Genomic DNA, 24680 nt, shown 5'->3' with positions numbered 1-24680 from the left:
AAATGTGCTAACAAACTAAAAATGATTTAGAACTGGAAAAAGTTTCTACACTGAAGGAAATCTTGAAACTAAAATCATTTGAAACTGAAAGTTTTGGGGTAAAAAGTTTCAAAAATAAAAAATCTGAAAACTAATAATTTGAAAAAAGCTCAAAACTGCTTTTCAGATTCATATTTGCGTTTCAGCGAAGCCTCAGAACTGACAGGGTGTTTAGTCATTGGAAACAAATCCAAAACTGAGATTTTAGTTTTCTGTAAAAACATCTGTCTAAAAATATGCTAAGTAATAACTACTAACCAACTAATTTTCCAGAACATTTACTTTGAACATTACATAACTTAGCCATCTATTTGAGCATATAAATATACTCTCAGAAATGAAATATTTTTCTTTTACTTCATAAAAAGATCCAATTCCAACATCTGGGATTTAGTTTTCCTCCCTTTTCCACCCAAAACGTGAAGATGATGATTTAGCTGTACATATAGAACTGTATGTAGATGACTCGGTATTAATACATTTTATTTAAACGCACTTTTCAAAACAAAAACACTGTACAAACAAGACAAACCATCAGAAAGTTCCAGTATAGAGTAAGAAGATTTGAAAAGACGAGTTTTTAGGCGTTTTTTTTTTTAAGTTCCCCGAAACAGGAAGAAAAGATAGAAAAAGGAAAAACATTAAACAAGATCAATTTTATTATCACAAAAGATCAAATTCAGTATTTACAAACAAATAATTGGATTAAAAACCAAAACCAAAAACATTAAATATGAGGTTTTCTGTGAAAACAGACTCTTGAATATTTTCTGTTTATAAAACGATGGCGAGAGTTTCGGCCACCATCTGGATCGCCCTGAGGGGATCGACGACGTCTTTCAGTTTGTCCTTCCTCAGAACCCAATCCGGTGCAAACCTGAACGACACAAAAGTATGGAGCTAAATTAGTCCCAAGATTCACAGTAAGATTTGCCTTGTGTTGTACAGAACAGTGAATCATGTCGTACATTTACAAACCTTCCTTTACCCTTCTGGATCTTATTACACACATGCAGATCTTACTGTACACTTTGCGAATCTTTCTGACACTAATTTAGCTCTATAGGAAACAGCATTTTAGTTCCCACAGAACCAAAAGTCCCGTTTGGGTTTTTACAGATCAGATGCTGCCTACTTTGGTGGCGGTTTGGATTTGCGCGGCGTCGGCGGGACGTAGAAGCTCCCGTTGATCGAGGCGTTGATTCTCTGCCTGGTGATGCTGCGCTCTTCGTCCATCCTGTGTTTCCGCAAGGTGAGCCGGTAGATGCTACGTATTCGATCCAAAACTTTAGGCAGCTTCACCACCTCCTGAGGGGAGATAGATTAAATTTAAATGTTTTTGTAAGCAGTAGTGGGAAAGACGTTTTTTCTGCCTGCTTCAGACCTGAGCGCGGCGCTGGTCCTGCAGCAGCAGAGCGAGAAGGAAGCAGGCTTTGGTGAAGATGCTGCCGCCCTTTTCGGCCACTTTGTCCCCGGCTTTCTCCCGGTATTTCTGCAGTAAATCCAGCAGCGTTTCCAGGGAGTTTTCCACCGAATACACCGCCTCTATGGTCAGGTGGTACTGAGGGGAAACACAAATTTGAGTTAATAATTAGATTTGAACCAACTTCTCTGATCGATCTCAGTTGAAATAAATAAATTAATCGCATGTCAAATTAAAACAAGCTCAATAATTTCTATTTTTTCCTCTTTCTACCAAGAACAGGATGATAAAAGTCTTCAGTCTGCCACTTTGGTCCCAACCGAACCTTTTTTTTGAAGGGCGTTTTTATTTACACAGACTTCATAATTCATATTATTTGTTGTTTCTGCTTTGTTTATTCATTTTGGATATTTTAAAATGTCTCCCAGTTCCTGTTTTAAATGTTAATCAGAATTGATCTTTCAGACCATTTAGGGATGCACCAATATGAACATTTGATCCACTTTTTTGACAGGTTTGAAAAAACAAACAATCATAGACAGCAACAAGTTGAACAACCATGCACATTTTTTTATGAAAAGCTAAATAATTTAAAATGATTTTTCACTTTAAATATAATGGATTTTAATGTATATCTCCTTGTTTTGTTTTTGTTGCCGTTACTCATTTTTAACCGCTTTTATTAGTGTGTAATGCTTGTTTTATATACACAAATAAAAACAGCTTATAATATTTTAATTATTACTTATTGTATGACTATTAGAGATTTTTTTAAGAATAAAATGCTTTATTTTAGCCTCGGTCTTTAATTTGCATTTGCTACATGTACTACCAACATCTTCCACCAGAGGGCGCAATTCGAAAAAAGGATTCAGTACAGGAGGCTTTAGGAAAAGTACAACTGGAGACTGTTTTTGTAAAAAAAAATTAAGGGAAAAAACCTGAAAGATTAAGTTTGTAAATTTCAACAAGCTCTTGTAAACGGGTTGAGTTTTTGGATAAAAATTAAAGATATTCATAGTCAGAAAAGCATCGATGTAATGAACCGGAGACGTCTGTTGTACCTTGGAGAGGTTGAGGAGGATCTGGACGGAGAAGGTGATGACCTCCATGCAGGGTCCGCTCCGGTTGCAGCTGCGTATCAGCGTGAAGATGACACTGGTGGCGCCGCTTCCCACCAGCCGCTCGCAGCACTCCGGCGACAGCCTGGTGGCGACTTCTGCTCACCGTAAAAAACGTTTCCATCACTACCCGACCGACAGCAGCGAGCGAAAACAAGCCGGTCCAGGTCTTACCGAGGTTCTTCAGGGCCTCCAGGATAAAGGAGAAGTGTTTGTATCGGAGGAGATACTCCAGCGCAGAAGAGGTTTTGTTGCAGAGTTTGTCTTCCTCGTGTACTTCAGTGGAGATTTTGCGCAAGCGGTGCCTCAGCTCAGCGAGTTTGGGGTTGTCGCTCAGCATGCGGGAGCGGTGTCCTCTCCACAGAGCCTGGAGGGACACAAGATGGAGCCGTTTGAGCCTCTGATGCGTCAACCGGGCTGTGAGGTTCTGGTCAGAAATTTAGACCAATTCTTCATCTAATTTGGGGCTTTTAAAGATTTATCTTAACAGTTTTCATAAAATATTTAACAAAGTTGCACTTTGGTTCCACAATGACTACAAAAATCTTATAAACATAAAAAAAACAAAAAGTGTTTTAAAATAACCAAGGTGGGCAGCCCTACCTGAATAAGTTAGTTATGTTAGACTTTAAAGCAAAATCAAAACATTAGCTTAGCTAATGCTAAACGGTATTTGGCAGAAGCTAATGCTATAATGCTAGTTAAAAACCCATTCTGAAACCAAAGTCAATGACAAATTGAGATCATTCTTTCAATAAGGAAACCCTGTTTAAATTTGGTTTTACAGTAATTTAGTCATTTTATTTTTTTTAGTATTTGCTTGCTCTATAAAGTTTTTTAAAAAAACTAAACAAAAGGAAATGGAAATGTTAAACTTTAAAATAAGAGCATGGATATAAACAAACCACCTGCAGGGTATCAGTCTGCAGGTGGTTTTTATCAGTCGATAAAAAACTTCACAAATGTCAAACTTTATTCAACTAAAAGTTTCCAAAATGGCCAAGTAAATTTGCTCTTTAAAATTTATCCAGAAAAAAAAAATATGGGGAGCTAAGTATGCTAAAAAATTTTCAAAGTTAGCAAAAAAGCTAAAAAAAATTCCCTCAGATGTTACTCCATTAGCTCATCTCATATTTGAATCCATATCTATAATCTTGACCTTGAGCAAATGAGAAAAATCAAACCATAAGTGAGCTAATATAGCAGTCAGCCAGCATAAGTAGACTTAGTGGTAGCATTAGCTAATGCTAATGGTAGCATTAGCTCATGGCACAGGCAGCGTTAGCTTCAGCAGCGCCTCCTCACTTGAGCTTTGATGATGCCTCGTTCAGCCCTCTTCTGTCGCTTGACGAGGAGGAATTTTCGGGTCGCCTCCTGGATGACGGTGGCGGCTTTGTGGCGGCGTGCTAACCAACGCCTGACCACTCTCTGGACCGTCACCACCTTCCTCCTGTCCTCCAGATATCGTCTCCTCTGCAGCCTCGCTCTAACCCAACGCTGAGAAAAGCCCAGAGAACCATTCATAGTCAGGTGCTACACTCCCAAACCCAACAGTACATCAGTGGTTCTGGTTTGCGGGTGTACCTGTATGGTAACGACCGACTGGATCTGTCTTTTTGCCGATTCCAAAGCCCAGTGTGCTCTTAGGGCTCGTTGGATCTTTATGGCGCTGAGGTGAAGGAAAACCGCAGCCGTAAAACGGAGTCTCTGCTCTGCCTGTGCTGCCTCCAGAGCCTGAAACCAGCCAGCAGGAATTCAAAGTAAAAATCACAGGATCTGGTTAGATTCCTCCCAGATAATAAAATCTAGACCCAACTTGGTTTATGGTTACCTGTCGTTTTTCCTTCCAGGCTCGGCAGCATCTCTGGAGAGTGATGACAGCCTTCCTCATCAGCAAGTATCTGCTCTTCATCGCTTCGGCTTCTTTAGTGGCTCGATATTTCCTCTGAATCGTGAGAGCGGATGATTTCAGTTTCAGGTACCGTTGCCGTTCACGGTGGACCCTAAAAGCGCTCTGGATGATGCTTGCAGCCTCTCGCCTTTTTCTGATCATTCGTCTCGACTTCATTCCTCGATATGCAGCCTGAAGAACGACGACAGCTCTTCTAACATCTTGGTAACGCTTTTCCTGAAGCTCTTTATATTTCTGCGCTTTAAACCTCTGCTGTAGAACAGTCACTGCCCAGCATCGTCTCTTATAGTCCGTTTGCTGTTTGTGTCTCCTGAAGTTAGACTGAATGACGGTAGCAGCTTTGTGCATCTTCGCCACTTGGCTCCTGACATGATGGCCTCTGAACGCCGCCTGCAGGACGACAGCAGAGCGTTTCATATTCAGGAATTGCTCTCTGTCTCGCCGTTGGAGAAGAAGAGCTCTATAGTGTCTTTGGATGATGATGGCCGCCAGACGCAGAGCCTGGAACTTGACTCGCTCTCTGTGCTTTCTGAATGCAGACTGGATCACAGTTGCAGACATTTGCCAATGAGCAACTTTGTATCTGACTTGAAGTCCTCTGAACGCTGCCTGCAGACCAATGGCCGCTCTTCTCATTTGTTCATATTGTCGTCTTTGTTGCCTTGCTGCCACTATGGCACGGTATCGTTGCTGAACCAAGACGACTGAGGTCTTGAAGGCCAGGTACTCCTGGCGTTCACTCTTGGTACGGTAAGCTCTCTGGATCACTCTTGCAGCCTGATGCATCTGCCTTAAATTCTGTCTGGACTTCATTCCTCGATATGCAGCCTGAAGAACGATGACAGCTCTTCTAACATCTTGGTATCGCTTTGCTTGAATCTCCTTAAGTTTCTGGGATCTAAACCTCTGCTGTATGACAGTCACTGCCCAGCGTTGTCTCTTAAAGGCCGTTTGCTGTTTGAGTCTCCTGAAATTCGTTTGAATGATGGTAGCGGCTTTGTGCATTTTTGCAATTTGAGTCCGTGCATGACGGCCTCTGAACGCCGCCTGCAGGACGACAGCAGAACATCTAACATTCAGGAAATGTTCTCTGTCTCGCCGTTGGAGAAGAAGAGCTCTATAGCGTCTCTGGATGATGATGGCCGCCAGACGCAGAGCCTGGAACTTGACTCGCTCTCTGTGCTTTTTGAATGCAGACTGGATCACAGTTGCAGACTTTTGCCAATGAGCAACTTTATATCTGACTTGAAATCCTCTGAATGCTGCCTGCAGACCAATCGTTGCCCTTCTGATTTGTTCATATTGTTGTCTTTGTCTTTTGGCTGCAACAGTAGCTCGATATCTGCGCTGAACCACGACAATAGAGGTCTTGAAGGCCAGATATTCCCGGCGTTCACAGTGGGCCCGGTAAACTCTCTGGATCAAACCGGCAGCCCGATGCCAACGAGTGACTTCCTTTCTGACATAAAGTCCTCTGTATGCAGCTTGAAGACTTATTGTTGCCCTTCTTAGTTGTTCATATTGTCTTCTTTGCTCTTTGGCTGCAACAGCAGCTCGATATCTGCGCTGAACATTCACAACCGACTTCTTTAGGGTCACAAACTGCTTGCGTTCACGGTGGACTCGGTAAACTCTCTGAATCACCCTTGCAGCCTCCTGCCTTTGCCTCAATATTTGTCTAGATTTCATTCCTCGATATGCAGCCTGTAGAAAGATGGCAGCTCTTCTGACCCGTTGGAAATGTTTTGCATCCAGTTGTTTCTGCCTATAGGCCCTGAATCTCCTCTGCAGAACACAGGCCGCCCTGCGTCGCCTCTCCAAGGCCAGCTGCTGTTGGTGTCGTCTGTAGTTTGATTGGATGATAGTAGCTGCCTTGTGCATCTTTGCCATCCGAGTCCGGACAAGGAGTCCTCTGAAAGCAGTTTGAAGAGTGATAACGGCTCGTTTTGTTTTAAGGTAACTTTCTCTCTCTCTCTTTTGGACAAGAAGAGCTCGGTAGCGCCTCTGGATGATGATGGCGGACAGCCGCATCGCCTGAAACTTGACTTGTTCTCTGTGCTTCCTGAATGCAGACTGGATCCGAGTCGCAGCCCGATTCAAACCAGCAACTTCCTTCCTTACTTTATGTCCTCTGAATGCAGCCTGGAGACAAACTGCAGAACGCCTCATTCTCAGGTAATTTTCTCTGTCTCTCCTTTGGACAAGAAGAGCTCGGTAGCGCCTCTGGATGATGATGGCAGACAGCCTCATTGCCTGAAATTTGACTTGTTCTTTGTGCTTTCTGAATGCAGACTGGATCACAGTTGCAGCTCGATTCAAATTAGCAACTTCCTTCCTTGCCTTGCGTCCTCTGTACGCTGCCTGGACACGGACTGCAGCAGCACGCGTGTGTTGGTATATCTGCATTTGCGTCTTAGCTGCCACTGTGGCTCGATATCTTCTCTGGACCATCAGGACTGACGATTTTAGTGTAAGATAGGCGCTCCGTTCCTGGTACACTCTGTAAGCCCGTTGAATAACCAAGGCGGACTGATGCCACTGACTGATGAGTCGTCTACATTTCCTGCCGCGGTACGCCGCCTGCAGAGCAACTGCTGCTCTTTTAAGCTCCTGGTAACATTTCACCTGAAGCACAGTCTCCCTGTGGGCCCTAAACCTCTGCTGCAGGATGCACGCTGCCCGATGCTGTCGCCTGAAGGTGATCATCTGTTTATGGCCTCTGAAGTTAGCCTGAATAACGGTTGCAGCTCTGTGCATCTCTGTAATCTTTCTTCTCACATGAGCTCCTCTGAACGCCGCCTGGAGGACCACGGCAGACCGTTTCATTCGTAGGAAGTTCTTCTGGAGATGAAAAGCCCGGTAGCGCCTCTGGATGATGATGGCAGACAGCCGCATTGCCTGAAACCTGACTCTTGCTCTGTGCTTCCTGAATGCAGCCTGGATCATCACCGCAGCCTGGTGCTGGCGAGCAACCTCTTCTCTGACTCGTTTCCCTTTGAAAGCCGCTTGAAGGAGGATTGCCGCCCTCTGGATGCGCTCAAATTGCCTTCTTTGCTCCTTAGCTGCAACATTAGCCCGATATCTGCGCTGGACTTTAATGACATGAACTTTTAGGGAAAGGTAGTGCCGACGTTCCCGGTAGGTCCTGAAAGCTCTCTGGATGACTCCGGCAGATTCACGTCTTCGTTTTAGGGTTTGACGCGTTTTCATCCCACGGAAAGCGGCTTGCAAAACAGCGGCGGCACGTTTCTTAGCCCTCATTAGCTGAACTGCTCTGTAGCGTTCCTGCAACACTCTACAAGCCCAGAGGAGCTTTTTGTATCGGCTTCTCTGCTGGTACTTCCTGATGTGAGACTGAATGATGATGGCTGCTTTATGCTTCACCTGCAGCTGCTTCCTGACTGCGTACCCTCTGTAGGCGGCCTGTATGCAAACCGCTGCCTTGCGCATCGATTGGTACTCCAGGTGGAGTCTTCTCGCCAGAGTGGCTGCTCTGTACCTCTGCTGACACGCCAAAACAGCTGCCTTGATTGCCAAGAACCGCTTCCTGGCTCTGCTTGTCAGAAATCTCCTCTGGATGATTTCTGCTGCTTGATGCAACTCCACTATCATCTTCCTGGCTCTGTATCCGCGGAACGCTGCTTGGATGACCACAGCTGCTCGTCTCGTCGCTCGGTACCTCTTCATCTGCTCATCCCGGAGTATTTTGGCTCTGTAGTGATCCTGAATAATAACGGCTGCACACTTTGTTGCCAGGTAAGCCATTCGATCTCTGTGCATCCTGAACTGAGCTTGGATTGCTGCTGCAGCTTCGTGTTTCTTCTTCAAGTCTTTCCTCACTGCGAACCCCCTGAAGGCGGCTTGTATCTTCACGCTGGCCTGCTTCATGTTTCTGAACTCGCTTTGCTGCGCTCTGCAGAGGAGAAGGGCTCGGTATCTGGTCTGGATGAGGATCGCTGCACTTTGAAGGAGAACATATCGTTTCTTGCATAAGAACATCCTAACCGCAAACTGAATGACTGTTGCAGCCCGGTGCTTCTCCCTCAGCTCTGTCCTGACTCTCAAGCCTCTGAATGCAGCTTGGAGCGTGATGCATGCCATTTTCTTCTCAATATATTCTTTCCTCATCTTGTTCCCCAGCAAAAACGCCTTACAGTAAAGCTGTATGACCACAGCTGCTGATCTCAGGGATCTGTAGTCCGTTTGGGCTTTATGCCGACGATAGTGAGCTTGTATCAGAGTTGCACAGTGATGCAGCGCTTTTATCCGGCTCCTCTCTGCTCTGCCTCTCCATGTGGCTTGGAAAATGAGCGCAGCGCTCCGAAGAGCTTCATATTCCTTTTTTATCTTTTGAGTTAAAACCGTCGCTCTGTATTTCTGTTGAATCACAACTGCAGCTTTTCTCAACAGGCGATACTTCTTTTGGGCAGCGTGTTTCCTAAATGCGGCTTGGACCACCGCCGCTGCCCTGTGCTGCTTCTTCAGCGACTCTCTCGCCATTTTTCCGCGGTAAACTGCCTGAATCAAAACAGCTGCACGTCTCATCCTTACAAACCTCGCTCTGTCAAAGTCTCTTTTTAAAGAGGCCTGAAATCTTTGCTGGATCGTCACTGCGGCGCGTCTCCTCTCCACAAACTTCTTTCTGGCAGCGTGTCCTCTGAAGGCCGCCTGGATGACGGTGGCGGAGCGGTTCTGCAGCTTTAACATCGTGAATTTCCTAAAAGCAGTTTGGATAATTCTGGCCGCACGGTTTTCCTTCAGAGTTTTCCGATGTTTCCACTTCCTGAACGCTCTCTGGAGGCTCAGCGTCGCTTTTCGAACGAGGAGATATCGCTCCCGGTCTCTTTTGGAGGCGGCCCGAGCTCGGACGCGTCTCTGAAGGACGGCGGCCGCCCAGAAGATTTTTGCATAAGAATTGGCGGCCCTCTTCATTCGCCACTGAGCTTGAACTATAATGGTGTAATACTGGAGGCGCTGATAAGCCCTCAGGGCGGAAAACTTCCTCCAGTGAGCCTGTAGAGACGAACAAGAAACAGTTCCTGAATCAATCACGTTACATGAAACTCCAGCTTAAATTAATAATTATAAACTAAAGTACTTAAAACTGCAGCATGTTGATGTATTGGTTAAAATCATGTGACAACGTAAGAGATGATCTGTGAAAAAAGAAATCATGAAGCTCTGCCTTCTCCCTGTATAAACTGCAGTAATACGCCACTCAGTCAGAAACAACCAATCAGAGCCAAGGGGAGGGTCTTAGCGCTGCCAATCAACCTTGTGCTCACCAAGGTTAGAACAGTTAACTAAAACGAACAAAAACATTAAATGGTATCTTCTGTTGAATGTTTTTATAGATCATCCGTCTCATATTATTAAAAACATGATGACAGTTTTAACAAATACGGAAAAAACATTTTTTTAATAAATTCACATACTGCAGTTTTAACTGCCCAAATACAAACTAAAGCAGGTAAGAAACTGGAGAATCACCTGGATGACAGTCGCTGCTTTATGCTGCAGAGCCCGAAGCCGAGCCTCTTTCTGGATCCTCAGCCGGTTCCGAGCTAAATAACGTCTCCAGACCGACTGGATCACGGCGGCGGCGCAATTCTGCCTCTCAGCTCGACTCCTCAGGAGGAAACGTCGCACCGCCGCCTGGATTTTAATGGCCGCCTTGTTTCGCTCCTGAATAAAAACAAAAAAAACCTTTAGGGTGATTTTTGTGATTTATGTTGGCTTAGTGACATTTGGAAACAAGTTAATGACTGATTTGATTTGCAGCATAAGCTTTTCTGTGGAGTTACATTTCTGTCCAAATTCATCACATTTTATTAAACTGAAACTCAAAATGCCCAAAAGCACAAAAAAGAAAATAGGATATTTTAAATTGATGAGTTAATTTCCAATATCCAGAGTTTTAAAACTGATTTGATAAAGAAAATATATTTTTAACTTTTTCTGAGCGTTACCATCTCATAAATATGAAGTCAGTTTGTACTTTAGTGGAAACAAAGATCAGCACCAAGAGGGAAACTCTACTTTTACTGTGATCCTGGGAAAAACTGAGGCATCGCCTAGAGATGATTTAATAGGAAAAATACGTAAAAATGTTAGAATGAAGTTATAATAATACAAGAAGAAAGTTATTAAGATAAGAGAATAAAACTGTAATAGGAGTAATTGTAAAAAAGAAAACAAAAAACAAAAACAATAATAAAGTCAAAATGCCAGAAAGTCATAAAAAAATACACAAAAGTTGTATTAATGACAGACATATAAATGTGAGAATAAAGTCGCAAAAATACAAGTTGCAGCTTTTTCACTTTAATTCCTAAAAAGCAGATATGGCTGGAAACGTGTCGAAACATCCCATAGTTTAAAAGCACTAACAAACTGAAAATAAATATTAGTGAGAAGAAGGAGGAACCTGGAAGAGCAGAAGGTCTTTCCTCAGTTTGTGTTTCCTCCATGCTGCCTGTATGAGCCGAGCCGCTCGGGTTTCGATCCGTAGGTCCAGCAGGCGGGCGCAAAGAAACGACACGTATGACATCACAACCTGCAGGGAAACCATGGCAACGGAGAAGTGGCTTAATTGGGGCCATCGCCTGAACAAATGAATCCCCTGGTTATAAAAAGGAGGAAATGTGTTTTATAATGAAAACAGTTTATTGGAGCTGCTCTTCCCTCCTTTCCAAAATCCTCCATTATTTATTTTTTTAATTTGCCGTCTAATCTTTATATTTACTATATTTTTTTCTTTTTTCCATAAATTCCTAAATAAAATCCGACTCAAATTTATAAATAAATGTTTCATAAATGTAAAATAATATATTTGACAATTTAGAAAAAAAGAACAAAAAGAAAGCAAGTACCGACTAGAAACAGCCAATCAGAGCCAGGAGGCGGGTCTTAATGCTGTCAGTCACCTCTGCTGTGCTGCAACTAGCACAGCATGCTGCAAATTTTAATGCTAGTTAGCATAGCCACTGATGTGGCTATGGCACAGTTACGGTAAATGTAAGTTGTTTCTCCACCATTAGCAACTTTAACAGCGAGTACATGAGGGTGATTGACAGCACTAAGCCCCGCCTCCTGCCTCTGATTGGTTGTTTTTGGTGTAATTCTTCAGACGACAATATTAGCTCAGGGAGGAGATGATGGACCTTTTCACAGATTATCTGTCTGAATCTGTCATGATGTGGTTTAACAAATAATTCATAGAGCAGCTTTAAATATAAATCACTGTTGAGAAGTTCTTAGAGTTCATTTGGATAATTAAATAACTTGGTCATTTCTCCAGACGTTTCCAGCCCATTGAGTCCTGTAGGAACCAGACCAAGGTTCTGGTTCTGGCCTCACCTTCTCGTTGGGGATGGTGTTGGACATGTCGGCCGGGTTGATCATGGCCGGCACGCCGCCCAGCGACGCCACCGCAGCGTTCACCAGTCTGAAGTTCTTCTTCTCGTTTTCCAGCAGCTCTTTAAAGCCCGGAGACGGAGAACCTTCTCCTGCTTCCAGAAAACAGAACCAGGTTACAGACTTAGGGGTAGGGTAAGTGCAGACGGCCAACTTCACTGCAAAACACTAAATCTGCTGGAAATATCTTAGTTAAATTCAAATAAGAGTCAACCAGAACTTTTTAAAATCGTTAAGGAATTATTTACCTAAAACAAGCTCTTATATTTTCCTGAAACGTTGCTTGTAAATTAGTTTTGTCTTATTTAAAGTAAACTAACATATTTGCACTAGAATCCAGATCAGTGGCTTCCAGACTTTTTGCCAAAATCAAAACTCTTGAGGGACCAAAAAACACAATTTTTCTTTAAATTAAATTTAAATTGCATTTTTTCTGCTGAACAACTTAAATGTTAAATATTTTACTGAAATAAACAAAAAGATGTTTTTTGTTGTGTATCGTGTTTTTGTTGCTATTTGGACCATTAGTCTGTGGAATAAATGAATTAAAAACTGATTTTATTGTAGATAAGTGGTTTATAGAATCATAACTATTTCACTATTGTTTATTATAAATGTAACAAGTTCCAATATGTTGGTGTTGATTCATTTCCTTTTTAGGGCTGGAAAACTTATTTTAGTCTTAGTTAAGCAACAATATTGGGATAATTTGTTTTATTAATTCAATTAAGGTTTGCATAACTGAGGTTAATGCAGAAACCTGGTTAATAAATGAGCAGTATGGTTTTTGTTTTAGCTAACATTTTTAATGTTTTGCTCCCTTCCATAATAATCAGGCCCAAAATCATCCGGCGGCCAAAACGGTCCCCAGGCTGCACTTTGGACACCCTGATGAGACCCAAATAGTTGGTAATAATTTGTGTTGTTGCTGCGTTTCTGCATAGATCAGATCTTTACCATCCATTTCCTCTGGCGGCGAGTCGAAGGAGCCGTCGGAGTCGCTAGCGGAGCAGTTTAGCTCCAGGCGCCCCCTGGTGGCGCACTCCAGGGTCTGCGTGGTTCTCTGGCTGACGGAGGCTTGGGGAAGGAGAGCGGGGTGGTAGTGGTGCAGCAGGAAGCAGAGGACGCGGCCGTCAGAGAACGACACGGTGAAGTTCTCCACCTGCACACAGGAGCACAGGTTAGCGCGCCGCTTGGTTTTACTAGGCAAGAATCACAAATAAATGAGACTCGCACATAATCCTCACTTAAGATGTTTCATCTTGACAAGCCACAGTTACTTTGCATCTCTCCAATTGTTATTTCTTTTCTCTAGAAATGTTTCAGGTTATTGCTTTCATCCGGTAAGTTGGTGCATGCGCACAACGTTGGAGGACAAAAAGACGATTCTTTGATGAGCATCTGTAGCTCCGCTGCTGCGGTCGAACGACTCGACTAAACTAAACCTGGAGACGTAGGTATAGTTAACTCAGTGCAGGCACCAGAGCAAAGGGGAACATAACACAGAAAAACTGCAGAAGAACTCAGAACCTTCTTTCTTCTCGCTCTGCGCGTTGGCTACCCACAGACCCGTTGCCATAGCAACTGACTGACAACAGCTCCACTAGTGGATTCAACACTAAAAAACACTCAAATGTTCCCCACATATGGAACAGAACATTCAGTCCGTTACAGTTTTATGTTTTCAGGTTGTTTGATTATTGATAAGTGATCACTGTGGTACATTAGCTACCGCTGCTACTAGCTAAGCTAACACTCAGACATACATTTAAGATGTAGCTCATTATATGTTGACAGTTTATCAGCTTGGTTGGTAGCAGTTCTTTGCCCTCCCTCGCATCAGTGTTGTGGTCAAGACCACCTAACCCGAGACCAAGACGAGACCAAGACCAGAGTGTATCGAGACCAAGACCGATCTCGAGTACTACAACACTGCCTCGCATACTTGACGTCACGCGTCTATAAAGAAGAACATTTTCACCTTTATGTGGTAGAAGTCGCACACGGCGCAGACCCAGTCCATCAGCAGTGAAATCTTGGCGCTCGTGTGTTCGTACGGCGGCCTGGTCTTCACCGGGCTCGGCTGACCGGCCCGGTCGGCCCGGACCAGGGCCAGTCTGCGTTTGGTCCTCAGAGTTCGCTTCAGGAAGTCGACCTCCTCCCTGAGCTGAGCCTCATCCAGGATCACCTCCACCTTCGACCAGCAGACGCCACCGTTAAACCTTCATGAGAACGACCGTTTTTAACCTGGTTACTGGCGTCTGGCAGCAGATTCTCACCTGAAAGGCAAAGATGATTTTCCACAGGAGGCTCAGCGTTTTCTCTCTGTGGCCGTCAACAATGTCTCTGGAGTCGATGACGGATCCTAACAACAAAAATATTAACAGGGTTCATTCACTTTTCCCACAACAATTTTCAGCCATTTTCAAGGGAAGTTTTTTAACTTTTCCAGCACCAAACTTTGGAGAAAAGAACAATAGAAATTAACTAAAAAATAGATCTAATTCACTATTATACATTGTCATTTATTACTGTTATTAGTAATGTCCTTCGGTAGCATTTTACATTCTACAGCTAAATAGACAAAAATGTAACTAAATTTCATGTTTTGAAATGTCTCCAGGGAAAAAAATGTCTTTGGCTTTTGATTACTTGTATAAAAATATCTGGTTTCAACTGTAGATTTAGACTTTAAATCAAATGTTATATTGCACTTTATTAGAAAACTGTGCAGTTTGAATATCAAACATTTCAAGGACTTCCAAAGAAATCAAGCACTTTCCAAACCTTTAAAACACCTGATTGATATTCAAGCATTTCAAAGATTTCAAACCCTGAAATTAAACTGAAATCCTGGACAGAGTTTGGTGTGTAAGTGCTGCAGTCGTCCTGCTGCAGCAGTTGGTTACCGCTTTCATCCTTGAGGTCGATGCCTCTGCCTCTCAGCAGCTGCAGCGCCACGTCAACGTTGTGAACTTTCTGGAGCCGGCTGATGGCCGGCAGACGCAGCTTCGCCGAGAGACTCCAGTCCTGAACGAGAAGCTCCATCACACGACTGGACAAGAAACAAAACAGAAAAAATATTGAATTTTATAACATTACAAGATGCTCAATATTTCTCTTTTAATTTTTACTTTTGATGTATTTTAGAAAGAGAAAAACGATAAATCATGCAAATTAAATTTACTGAGCTTGTTTAAATTTGTGATACGATTAATTGATTTAGAAATTGTAGCTTAGTCTTAACTTTGTCAGAGTTTATATAAATTCAAAGCCCGAATACATAGAAGCTGCTAAACGCACTTGTGAAACAAGATGGCCGCCCTGAGCGTGTTGCCATTACTTTGAGAAATAAGAAGTTCATTGATGAAAAATTTAAAAAGAAAATAATTTTTTTTAAAACAGATTTACAAAAACAAAAATTCAATCTTCAAAACCCAAAACTTCAATTAACAGATGAAATCAATTTATGCCCCAACTCTACTGAGAGCAGGGCTGGACAATAAATCAACAACAATGAGTAGATAATGCTTCTGATTGAATATTTAATGTATGTAATATTTAACTCTGGGAGATGAAAGAAAAGGAAAACACCAACTGCGCCACCCTTCACAGCTAGCTAAGCTAAGCTAAGCTAAGCTAAGCTGGTGGAATCAACTGGCTTGCTCATTCTTTGGTTGCCTAGCAACAACCTGCCCAGTAACTTCCCAGGCCAGTTTCAAGTTTCCCCACTGTGCGTCATGACAGGTTAAAAATAAAACAAAGTCGTGGAGAGAAAACTGGATTAAACAGGAAAGGTCACGGCAGCAGATTGGCAATACTTCAGATATTTAAAACAAAAAACTAATCAATACTTATCCATATCTCCAAATATGAAACAAGCGTTTTATTAGCCATGTGCCCGTCCCTACATGAGTGAATCTAATTACCAAACCAAGCGCTGTGACCAAAAAGAAAACATCAAGACGTCCCGCTCACACTAAGCGAATGCCGCATTTCAAATCGATGGCCAGATTTTTCACAGCGAAGTTGAACTCGTCGAGTGGCGTCTGGACGTGGGAGACGGGCAGGCCCAGGTAGGCGAGGTGGCGCGGCAGGATGCCCTCTCCACTCAGGAAGTCTCTGGAAAAGGCCAGCAGCAGGTCCTTACTCGCCTACCAGATACAAAACACAAGCAGAGTGAAGATTTAAATCAGAAAACCCTGCAAATAATGAGAGGAACCCACTGAAGAGTGAAACCTGGACAGGAAAGTTAGGAAGTTCAGTGTAAAATGTGATGAAACGTCTCGATGTGGGGCTGAGCAACACAGGTTTCATCAACCAACTGAATTTTATGGAAAATCTGGATATCATCAGTCTGAAGGTTTTCACCGTTCAGACTGATGTTAGCCCACCCGAGGCGGCCATCTTGTTTTACAGCTACGTAAAGTGATTCAAAGGGAAATATGGGTGAAATAAAAGCAAGTTTTTCCAGTTTGAGACATTCTGTCAGTTCTATTTTTAAAGGAAACAATTAGGGGCAAAAAAAAAAAAAAACTTAAAATGGGAAATTTTTTTATTTGATAATTTAAAAAAAATTAAGCCATAATCGCTCAATCCTACCACATCTGTAGTTTTTGCAATAAAAAACATATTTTTATTTTATTTTACATATTGAGTAAGTTAACAAAACATGGGCATCTGCATTATGACTGTTTTGGCTTAAATTCAGCTCTTTTAGTGAGTGTGTACTCCAGTTAACTTTAATTTATCCGATATGGACAATGCACATTAACTGACGTTTCTGTAAATGTGCCATAATTTGACAAAAGTTTGTTTTTCATCTGTTGTCCTTGGACAATGCTGAAAAACAAATGACTTAACTACAAACTGCGTCAATAAATACTAAAAAACAATAAATCATTTACTAAATTAGTTGATTATTTCCATAAATCAATCACAATTAATAGTTACGGCTTTTTTTTTTTTTTTGCAGTGAATACTGATATTTCTGCTAAGAAAAACATTTCCTGATAGAATAGTTTCCTTGTTTGTTCACAGTGTTTCCATATTTTCACCTTTAGGTTTCATTCAGCAGAGCGATGACCTTGGCTCACCTTGAACTCTGCGTCGATGCAGAACAGACACGGGTCGTGTTCGATCAGACGGGATTCTTTGGCTTTGTCCAGGAAGCAGACGAGCAGCAGCAGCTTCTTCAGCGTGAAGCGGGACAGCGCCTCCTCATGGCCTGCAGCGGAAATGATTAGCAATGTGACCCCGGTAGTCATGGCAACCATAAAAGGTTAATAAGCAGCAAGAAATAATCAGAGAAAGCATCTGAACATGTACGGAATAAAATCTTTGCCATGAAATAAAAACATTAAGCCCAACAGGAAGTCATAATTACGAGCTTTAAAGTTATAATAAAATTTTTAAAACAAAAACACTGAGGTCAAATAACCAGATGCTTCAAGATGTTCAACATCCTGACTGATTACTTTTTTACTCTACTTTCTGATAATTAACTTTAAAATTTTAAAATTATGACTTCCTGTTGGGTTTTTATTTTTTCTTTTATGGTGTAAATGTAGTTTCACACAATATTCTAACAAACTTTTTAAAATCATAAACTTCTGGATGCGTCCGTTCTCCAACAGACTGTCATCATCCTGCTAACCAGTCCGATTCGGGTGAATGGATCGCCTCCAAGACCTGAAGTACATCAGAGCGCCTCTCCGATTTTACCGTCTTTGTAGAGGTGAGGCACCCGGGCGTGTCTGAAGGCTGCAGCGATGTCCGGGTTCCAGAGGAGGCGCTGCAGGACGAACATGGCCAGACCCAAAACGTCGCTGTTGCTCTCCAGGGAGATCAGCTCCCCAAAAATAGTCTGAGGACGCAAAACGTTAGCTTAAAAAAACGCCTCAAAAACGTTAGCATGATAAAATATATATAAAATATATATGTAAAATAACACTGATGCTCAACGCTACTACAAATGGAAAACTAGAAAAAAATTCTAAGACTAAGATGAAAAATTATAGGATTAAAGTCAAAATTATGAGGGGGAAAACAGATTGAGGTTTGGATTCTCATATCAAAAGTCAGAATTTTAAGGAAGCCAAGTAAATAAAAGAATGCATTCTCTGAAAAAAGTTTAAAATTTGAAGGGAAAAAATCTATAGAAAATAATAAAGCTGGAATTCTGCAGAGAAAGTCAAAATTTGTGGGGGAAAAAAAAAACAGAAGTCCATTTTTTTTCCTAAACATTGGCACCGATCCTCTTCCATACTTATCTGTGGTGTTGGGGGCCCCACATTAAGAATCTGCTCGGGGCCCCAAAAAAGTTAGTGCCGGCCCTGTTTTAGTTAATGTTTAGCTGTAGAATAAAAAACAGTCAAAGTATGAAAAAACTAAAACTAACTATAACTAATAAAACCTCAACTGAAACTAAGGAATACTTGACTAATAGTAACTAATAAAACTAGAAACCACTAAAAACTAATTAAGGCTGAATTTGACAGAAAGTCCCAATGAAATAAAACTGTAAAGAAAATTTTTGAATACTGCATTTAATAGCTACTTTTAAATGCTTCATAAATAAATTTACAAAAATCCCAAACTATAAAACCGAGTTACCTCCAGGCCGATGCGTAACCAGAGCGGATTGTATGACAGCAGCCAGTTCAGGACTTTCTTGCGTTCACCTGATTAAAAACAACAAAAACCATCTCAGAGTTAGAGCTGGACAACAACAACATGTTTACTGCGATGAACACGAATCAATATAAATAGATTATATATGTAGAATATTAACTGATCTTCAATCTAGACCCGCACAGCATTCTGGGGGATGTAGGCAGAGGAAAGGCTCAACTTCTCACAGCGGGCTAAGCTAGGCTGGTGGCTTCAACTCACTGACTCATTGTTTGGTTGCCTAGCAACAACCTGCTGGGTAACAAGCAGCTTCAAGTTCCCCCGGCTTTGGTTTCCTAGCAACAACATGTTCAGTAGCAGCTTAAAGTTTCTCCTCCATATTTCATAACGACGTGGAGTAAAAACTGGATAAAACAGGAAATGTTGTGCCACCAGTTTGTATTTCTGAAATTTAAAAACTAATCAATACTTATTGTGATGCGTTTTCCAGTCGTCCTTCAGACTGATTGAACATTTTAAAATGGCCGTCATGGCGTCGTACCTATGTCCTTCCAGAGGTGGCGGTCTTTGCGGACCAGCAGCCGCCGGGCCTCCACCTCCAGCTCCAGCCTCTGGATGGCCTTGACCATGGCCTCCGAGGTGAACAGCTGGCAGGCGGCGCGGCGCAGGCGGTTCAGCTTCCGCTTGGCCGTGTAGGTGCTGAAGGACATCTCCTCCTTGGTGGGCGCTTTGGGAACGCTGAGGTCATCCCCGCCGCCCAGCGCGAGCGAGACGGCACTCACTGACAATCAAAACTATGTTATTATTCATCTGCAACCTAAAACTTAGCTCGTCTGTAGCCAAGTGTCACAGCGCCGGGCTACCTTTAGCCACTTCGGTGTTGACCTTGAAGTCGTCGGGGGTCAGGACGTGGTTGAGCCACCAGGTGAATCCTCTCTCCTGCTTCTCGATCCAGCGCTCGTCGTAGAACATGTTCTTGGCTGCGAACGGCATCGGGTGTCTTGGCAAAGCTGAAAACGGCAAAAACGACACAGAAAACTAAATAAAATCTCCAAGATGAGGAGAAAAAACTCAATTACATGTCTGAGGCAGATTAGAGCCACCAAAGAGAAAATTTGACATTTTTCTTTAAAATTTTGACTAATCCGCCATGAAAAACAAAAGAAACCACTGGAATCCAGTATATTTTTCAAAGAGTAATTTCTCCTGCATAACATGCATCTCCGTCAGTGAAGCTGCTGCCAGGAGGAAATCTGAGATCAAAATCTGGATTATGAAAATAAACTCAGAATTCCTAAAGAGGAAAGATTCTCAGCAAAAGTTAAAAATAAAATATTAAAGTCAAAATTCAGAAGGAAAACCAACATTTAAAGTTCTGAGGAATAAAAATTCAATTCTATGTGAAAAAAGGCAAAATTTTGTGAAATAAAACCATCAAAATTCTATGAAAAAATTCTAAAAAAAAAAAAAACTAAAAAAAGAAAAAGTCAAAATTCTGGGACAAAAATTCTAATTTTTGTGAATAAGTGTTAAAGGAGGTCAACATTATTTGACATAATTCTGGGACAAAAAATAATTTATTTTATTTTTTTTTTTAAAAACTGTGGCCCTAATCCTCTTCCGTACATACCCGTCTGTTTTGGTTTGATGAAAGTTAGCTTCGACTGAGCTACAGCAACCACTTTTGAGATCTTCACAGACTGAGAAGCGGACGCCTTCAGAGTCAAAGCACCTAAAGGAGAAGAAGAAGAAGAAGACGAGGGAAATACCTCAGTAAACTGCAAAAAGAAAACAAACCCAGATGACATTAAGATGTGCAGGCTTATACTTCTGTTGGGGACTTTGGTGCTCGAACGTTTAGCCTTGGAAGCAGCTGCAGACTTTGCCGTCCTCACAGACTGGGTCAGGTCTGGGCAGGAAACAAAGACGGATCAATTACTCATCTTTATTAAAACTGTCACACAATTAAGTAAGTCAGAATGAAGTCATTATATTAGGAGATTGAAGTAGTAATTTTCAGAACTGCAGCACAAAAAAAAATTAATATCCAAGCTTATTTCTTAATAAAATGACTTGATATTCTTACAGTAAAACTGTGCCTGTATTCTGCTAATATTGTGACTAAATTCTTGTTGTCTGGCTGTGATATTCTGTCATACAACATGCAGAAGGGATGGCTGAAATAAAAGACTTTTTTTTTATTGTTTTGACATTTATAATTTCTTTTTTTAGAAAAGCAGAAAAAAAGATTAAAGGGGCAGTAGTGTGTTTTCCAGGCACACCGAGCCATTTTATAGCACAATCAACTATGTTACCTTCATTTGTTATAAAAATGCTTCATACATCAAATGGCTTGAAAGAAATTTTACTTCCTGATTCAACGTCTTGGGCCTCTGTCTCTTTATTAAGCTCCGCCTCCAGGAAGTCAACCCAACATGGCTCCTCTATTAACCCTTTAACATTTTTACCAGCGTTGCTCTGAGCATCAGCTCCTATGAGCTCAGCTGATTCAGTTCTACCAGGTGTTTGCTAATTGCTGCTGGCTAGTCTGAAGGAGCTGAGTGGAGGAGGAGCTGCGCCTCGAAGGCGGAGCTAGGTCCACCCAGGCGTTTTGCACAGCTTGCCATGGAGATTAAAAGATTTCTCAAACATGCATGAAAGAGTCAAAGCAAGAGTCCAGATTTGTTTTTGATTGGGAATCAAATAACTAGGCCTGTCGCAATAAGCAACACATTAATTAATCACATCATAAATTGAAATGAGCTTAATAATTTTTATATGCAAAATTCAGCGTTTTTCTCTCTACTAAAAACTGGATGTTTTGGTTTCAACCAGATTTTTTGAAGGATAATTTTTTACAGAGACTTCACAATTCATTTTATTTGTTGTTTTGTTAATTTATGATGGATATTTAAAATGTCTTCCAGTTAAATGTTCATTAGAATTTAAAGTCTATTGATCTATGAAAATGTGTTCCTACATTATTATTCCATTATTTTACTTTAAAATGGTCTCCAAACTGCAATACTACCTTTGTTCTGGGACAATTTATCATCCAGCTAAATCTGTTATCATAACAGGCCTAATTATAACATATAAAGCTCAAAAAAGTCAACTTTGCATAATACTCACTTGTGACCTTCTCCCGCTGAGTTGTGCTCCTGCTCTGGACCAACGCTGGCGGCTCAGTTTTCCCGACCACAACCCGGCTCCTCTTCACCCGCTGCAGCTTTCCTGAGTCCTCGCTCTTGGTGGAATCGGCTCTCGAGAACTCCTCACTCTTTCTCTTCTTGCTTTTCGCTGCCAACTGGACAGGGAATAGGTCTTCCTGAGCAGAACCAGGCGGAGACAAGTCCGACGAGCTGGCAGCAGGCGGAGCGTGAAGCGGCGAAGAGGTAGCAGAGAACCGAGACAGCACCGTGTCTGGAGGGGAAGACCTTTGACTGGGGCTGGAGGAGGTGAAATCCAGGAATTCATGTCCAGCATCACACTGTTCAGCTCCCGACTCAGCGTCTATGATGGGAAGGCTTGGAGTTCCCGGACCGGAGTCGCTCTGGCTGCCACCATCAGAGAGTTCAAGTGTTTTCTCCAGTAGCCGTCGGCGGGACTTCCTGACTTTCCTCTCTCCAGAACTGCCCGAATCCACAGACGCTTTGCCTTTGGTCACAGTGGCAGATGTGAAAGAAAACTTCACCTTTTCCTTTTCTACAACCTTCTCTACCTTTGAAACAATCTTTTTGCTGACAAAAAACGTGAGTCTCGGTTCGTGAGGCTGCGCATTTCCACTCTTAGACTCCAGAGAATCTGAAAACTCACAGCTAGAACTCGTATTTCTTGGACTGGTGTCAAGATGTCCGAGGTCGGAGTCTATCAGAACCAGAGCGTCCTTCAAAGATGGAAGAGAGGATCCGGTTGAGTCGCCGTCAGGGGCAGGAAGCGGGCTGCCGGACTCAATTCGAGGCATGAGTTTCTTGAACATCTCCGGCGTACCGATCGGAGAGAGAGTCCTGTCAAACAATTTATTCAGTTCATCGTTTTTAGGGTGTTCTGTGACGCCATCAGGGCCAGAGTGGACGACCTTTGTAGTCGGGACAAGCAGAACAACGGGCGAGTTCTTCCTTTCTGGAGAAACGTTTCCCTGATCCGACAAGACAACGGATCGTCGACCCGGGTTCGACGTGTTCTTGCCCACTGGTTCCAAGCAGCACTCTTGAAGCAGGTTTTCCTTCATGACGCCGTTGCCCTTGTTGAGCGAAGCAAGCGGGCTGCGCGGCTTTTCCCGCTTATACTGTGTCTGCCGCGACACCTGGAAGGTTTTGTTTCCTGCCATCTTCCGTGAACCTGCCGTTCTTGTCAATGGGGTTTGTGTTTTTTCCATCCCTCTCTTGTGTTTGATCGAATCCCATAAGCTCTTCTGTAAGAACAAAAACAGAGTTAAGTTACACTATCTAACATTGAAGAAAAGTTCCAGACAGTTCCACTTTTATTCTTCTGCATCTTCGTTTACTTAATTTTTGCTTCTTTTAGCTAATTCAACAATAAGGAAAATGAATACGCTGCAAGTTCACTTATAAATGTGCTTGTCTTCTAATAATGAGGCTTCGTTTGCTTGGTAACTCCACTTGAATATACTTACAAAAACCAATTGCTTACTAGTGGTGTGGACTCTTGAGTTTTAAATTTTACCAAATCGCTAATGTTTGTCTGTGATGTATGTAATGTGAGTTCAATGCTATGAATCTCACCCTAAGTGCCAAACGGAACAAAATGGTTGTTAATCTTAATTCAATATTTGGAAGTATGGCCAACACAAACTGAAGGTTTCTCACTTCCTCCGCTGCCATTGCTTAAGCTACAGACAGAGTACAGAAAATCGACGTCATCATTCACTGATTGGCTAAATCGAAATTCTCCCTGAGGGAATCCCAGTAAATGGGAGAAAGCCCGGAGTGTGCTGTCAATGGCCTATACAAAGAAAAAAAAACTGAACTGGATAGAATATCAGAATATTAGAAATCAAAATATCAGAATTACAAGTTTAAGTCTGTTTAAAAGCAGCTTCAGAAACAACGGCAGTGGTTAAAGCAACAGCTTTTTTAAGTTCTGTATTTAAGATAAGACGTAACATTAAAGCACCTTGGTGTTTATTTCTACAGTTGTGAAGTTAGTCTCTGGCTTAAATAAATGGGGGATGAACAGGCTAATGCCATCATTTTCATCAGATGTCAGGTCAGGAGCAGAGATGCACCTGACATCTGCAGGGCAGTTTCAGTGTGCAGATACCTTTTTCTTTTTTGTCGTTTCTGCTCTCCCCAGCAGAACAGCTTGATGTTTAAGAACTCCATTCGCATTGAACGAGATCACCTCTCTGATGCCACCTTCTTCTGTTGGGATCCAGCTTATTCTCAAGCTGAATGAGCTCAGAGGCTGCAAACACAAAACACGGAGAGAAATTAGGAATTGTTATGCATTGCAATCCCACAACAAAAATAATAGTGCTTCCGATAAAAATTTAGGTTCAAAAGTATATGTTCCAAGCTGGTGGCTTGTATATTGATAAAGTAAAACAGTTACCTGGATCGTAAAGATGTTCTGGTCCACAGAAAAACCTTTATTTGACGGGATCTTTTCGATTGCAACCTCCGCTTCTACATCCTCAATCGGGTTCTCAATTTGCAAAACAGCGGATTTCGTGGTGCCCAACTTTACAGTGCCGAAAGACACAAAAGGTGGCTTTGAAAACTGAATGAGACTCAAAACTGGAACGTCGTTCTCCTTATTAGCATCCATTTTCTTCCCCGGACTGATATCCAGAAGTCCCCGTTGTGCTAAAGTTACCGCTTCAGCCATTTTTTTAAGACAATAAAAACGCGATTCGAAACAAACTACATGTTACGGAATTCTAATCAACGTTTTGTGCAAAGCAAATTCAGTTTGTACGTGTTCGGGTCTGAGACACGCCAGCTAACAAACGTTAAAGCACGGCATTATTTCAAATTCTGTCGAAAGGAAAATCAGCCAATGGCAAGCGAGCTGCTTTTGCGCCATGCCCAATGAGGAGAGAGAATACAAGGACGCACTGTTGAGAACCAATCAGTGTCCGAATACATGTTTAAACAATCATAGTCCACGCCTA

The 24680-nt window shown here is 42.2% G+C and overlaps 1 protein-coding gene across 2 annotated transcripts; it reads right to left on the bottom strand.

Moving 5' to 3' along the window:
• Positions 1-507: 507 nt before the first annotated feature.
• Positions 508-24585, bottom strand: aspm (assembly factor for spindle microtubules). Of its 2 annotated transcripts, none has more exons than XM_015022544.1 (26): positions 24119-24585; positions 23828-23971; positions 21677-22958; positions 20373-20453; positions 20175-20276; positions 19408-19554; positions 19086-19325; positions 18527-18594; positions 17636-17777; positions 17008-17138; positions 15890-16065; positions 14821-14966; positions 14191-14276; positions 13893-14105; positions 12869-13073; positions 11855-12006; positions 10923-11051; positions 9986-10180; positions 4415-9508; positions 4168-4317; positions 3889-4080; positions 2758-2950; positions 2527-2681; positions 1424-1600; positions 1175-1347; positions 508-916 (listed from the first exon to the last, which is right to left on the bottom strand). In XM_015022544.1, exons 1-26 carry the CDS (start codon positions 24392-24394, stop codon positions 814-816), a joined length of 10152 nt encoding a protein of 3383 aa, XP_014878030.1. In that variant the 5' UTR covers positions 24395-24585; the 3' UTR covers positions 508-813. The 2 variants fall into 2 exon arrangements, with proteins under 2 accessions (XP_014878030.1, XP_014878031.1); XM_015022545.1 differs by having other exon boundaries at positions 11855-12003.
• Between the last annotated feature and the right edge of the window lie 95 nt (positions 24586-24680).

Source organism: Poecilia latipinna, unplaced genomic scaffold (genome assembly GCF_001443285.1).
Source record: "Poecilia latipinna isolate Pla-1442-1.1 unplaced genomic scaffold, P_latipinna-1.0 Scaffold3041, whole genome shotgun sequence".
NCBI lineage: Eukaryota > Metazoa > Chordata > Actinopteri > Cyprinodontiformes > Poeciliidae > Poecilia > Poecilia latipinna.
Note: the sequence above shows the minus strand (reverse complement) of the source record. Positions and strands in the feature narration are given on the sequence as shown.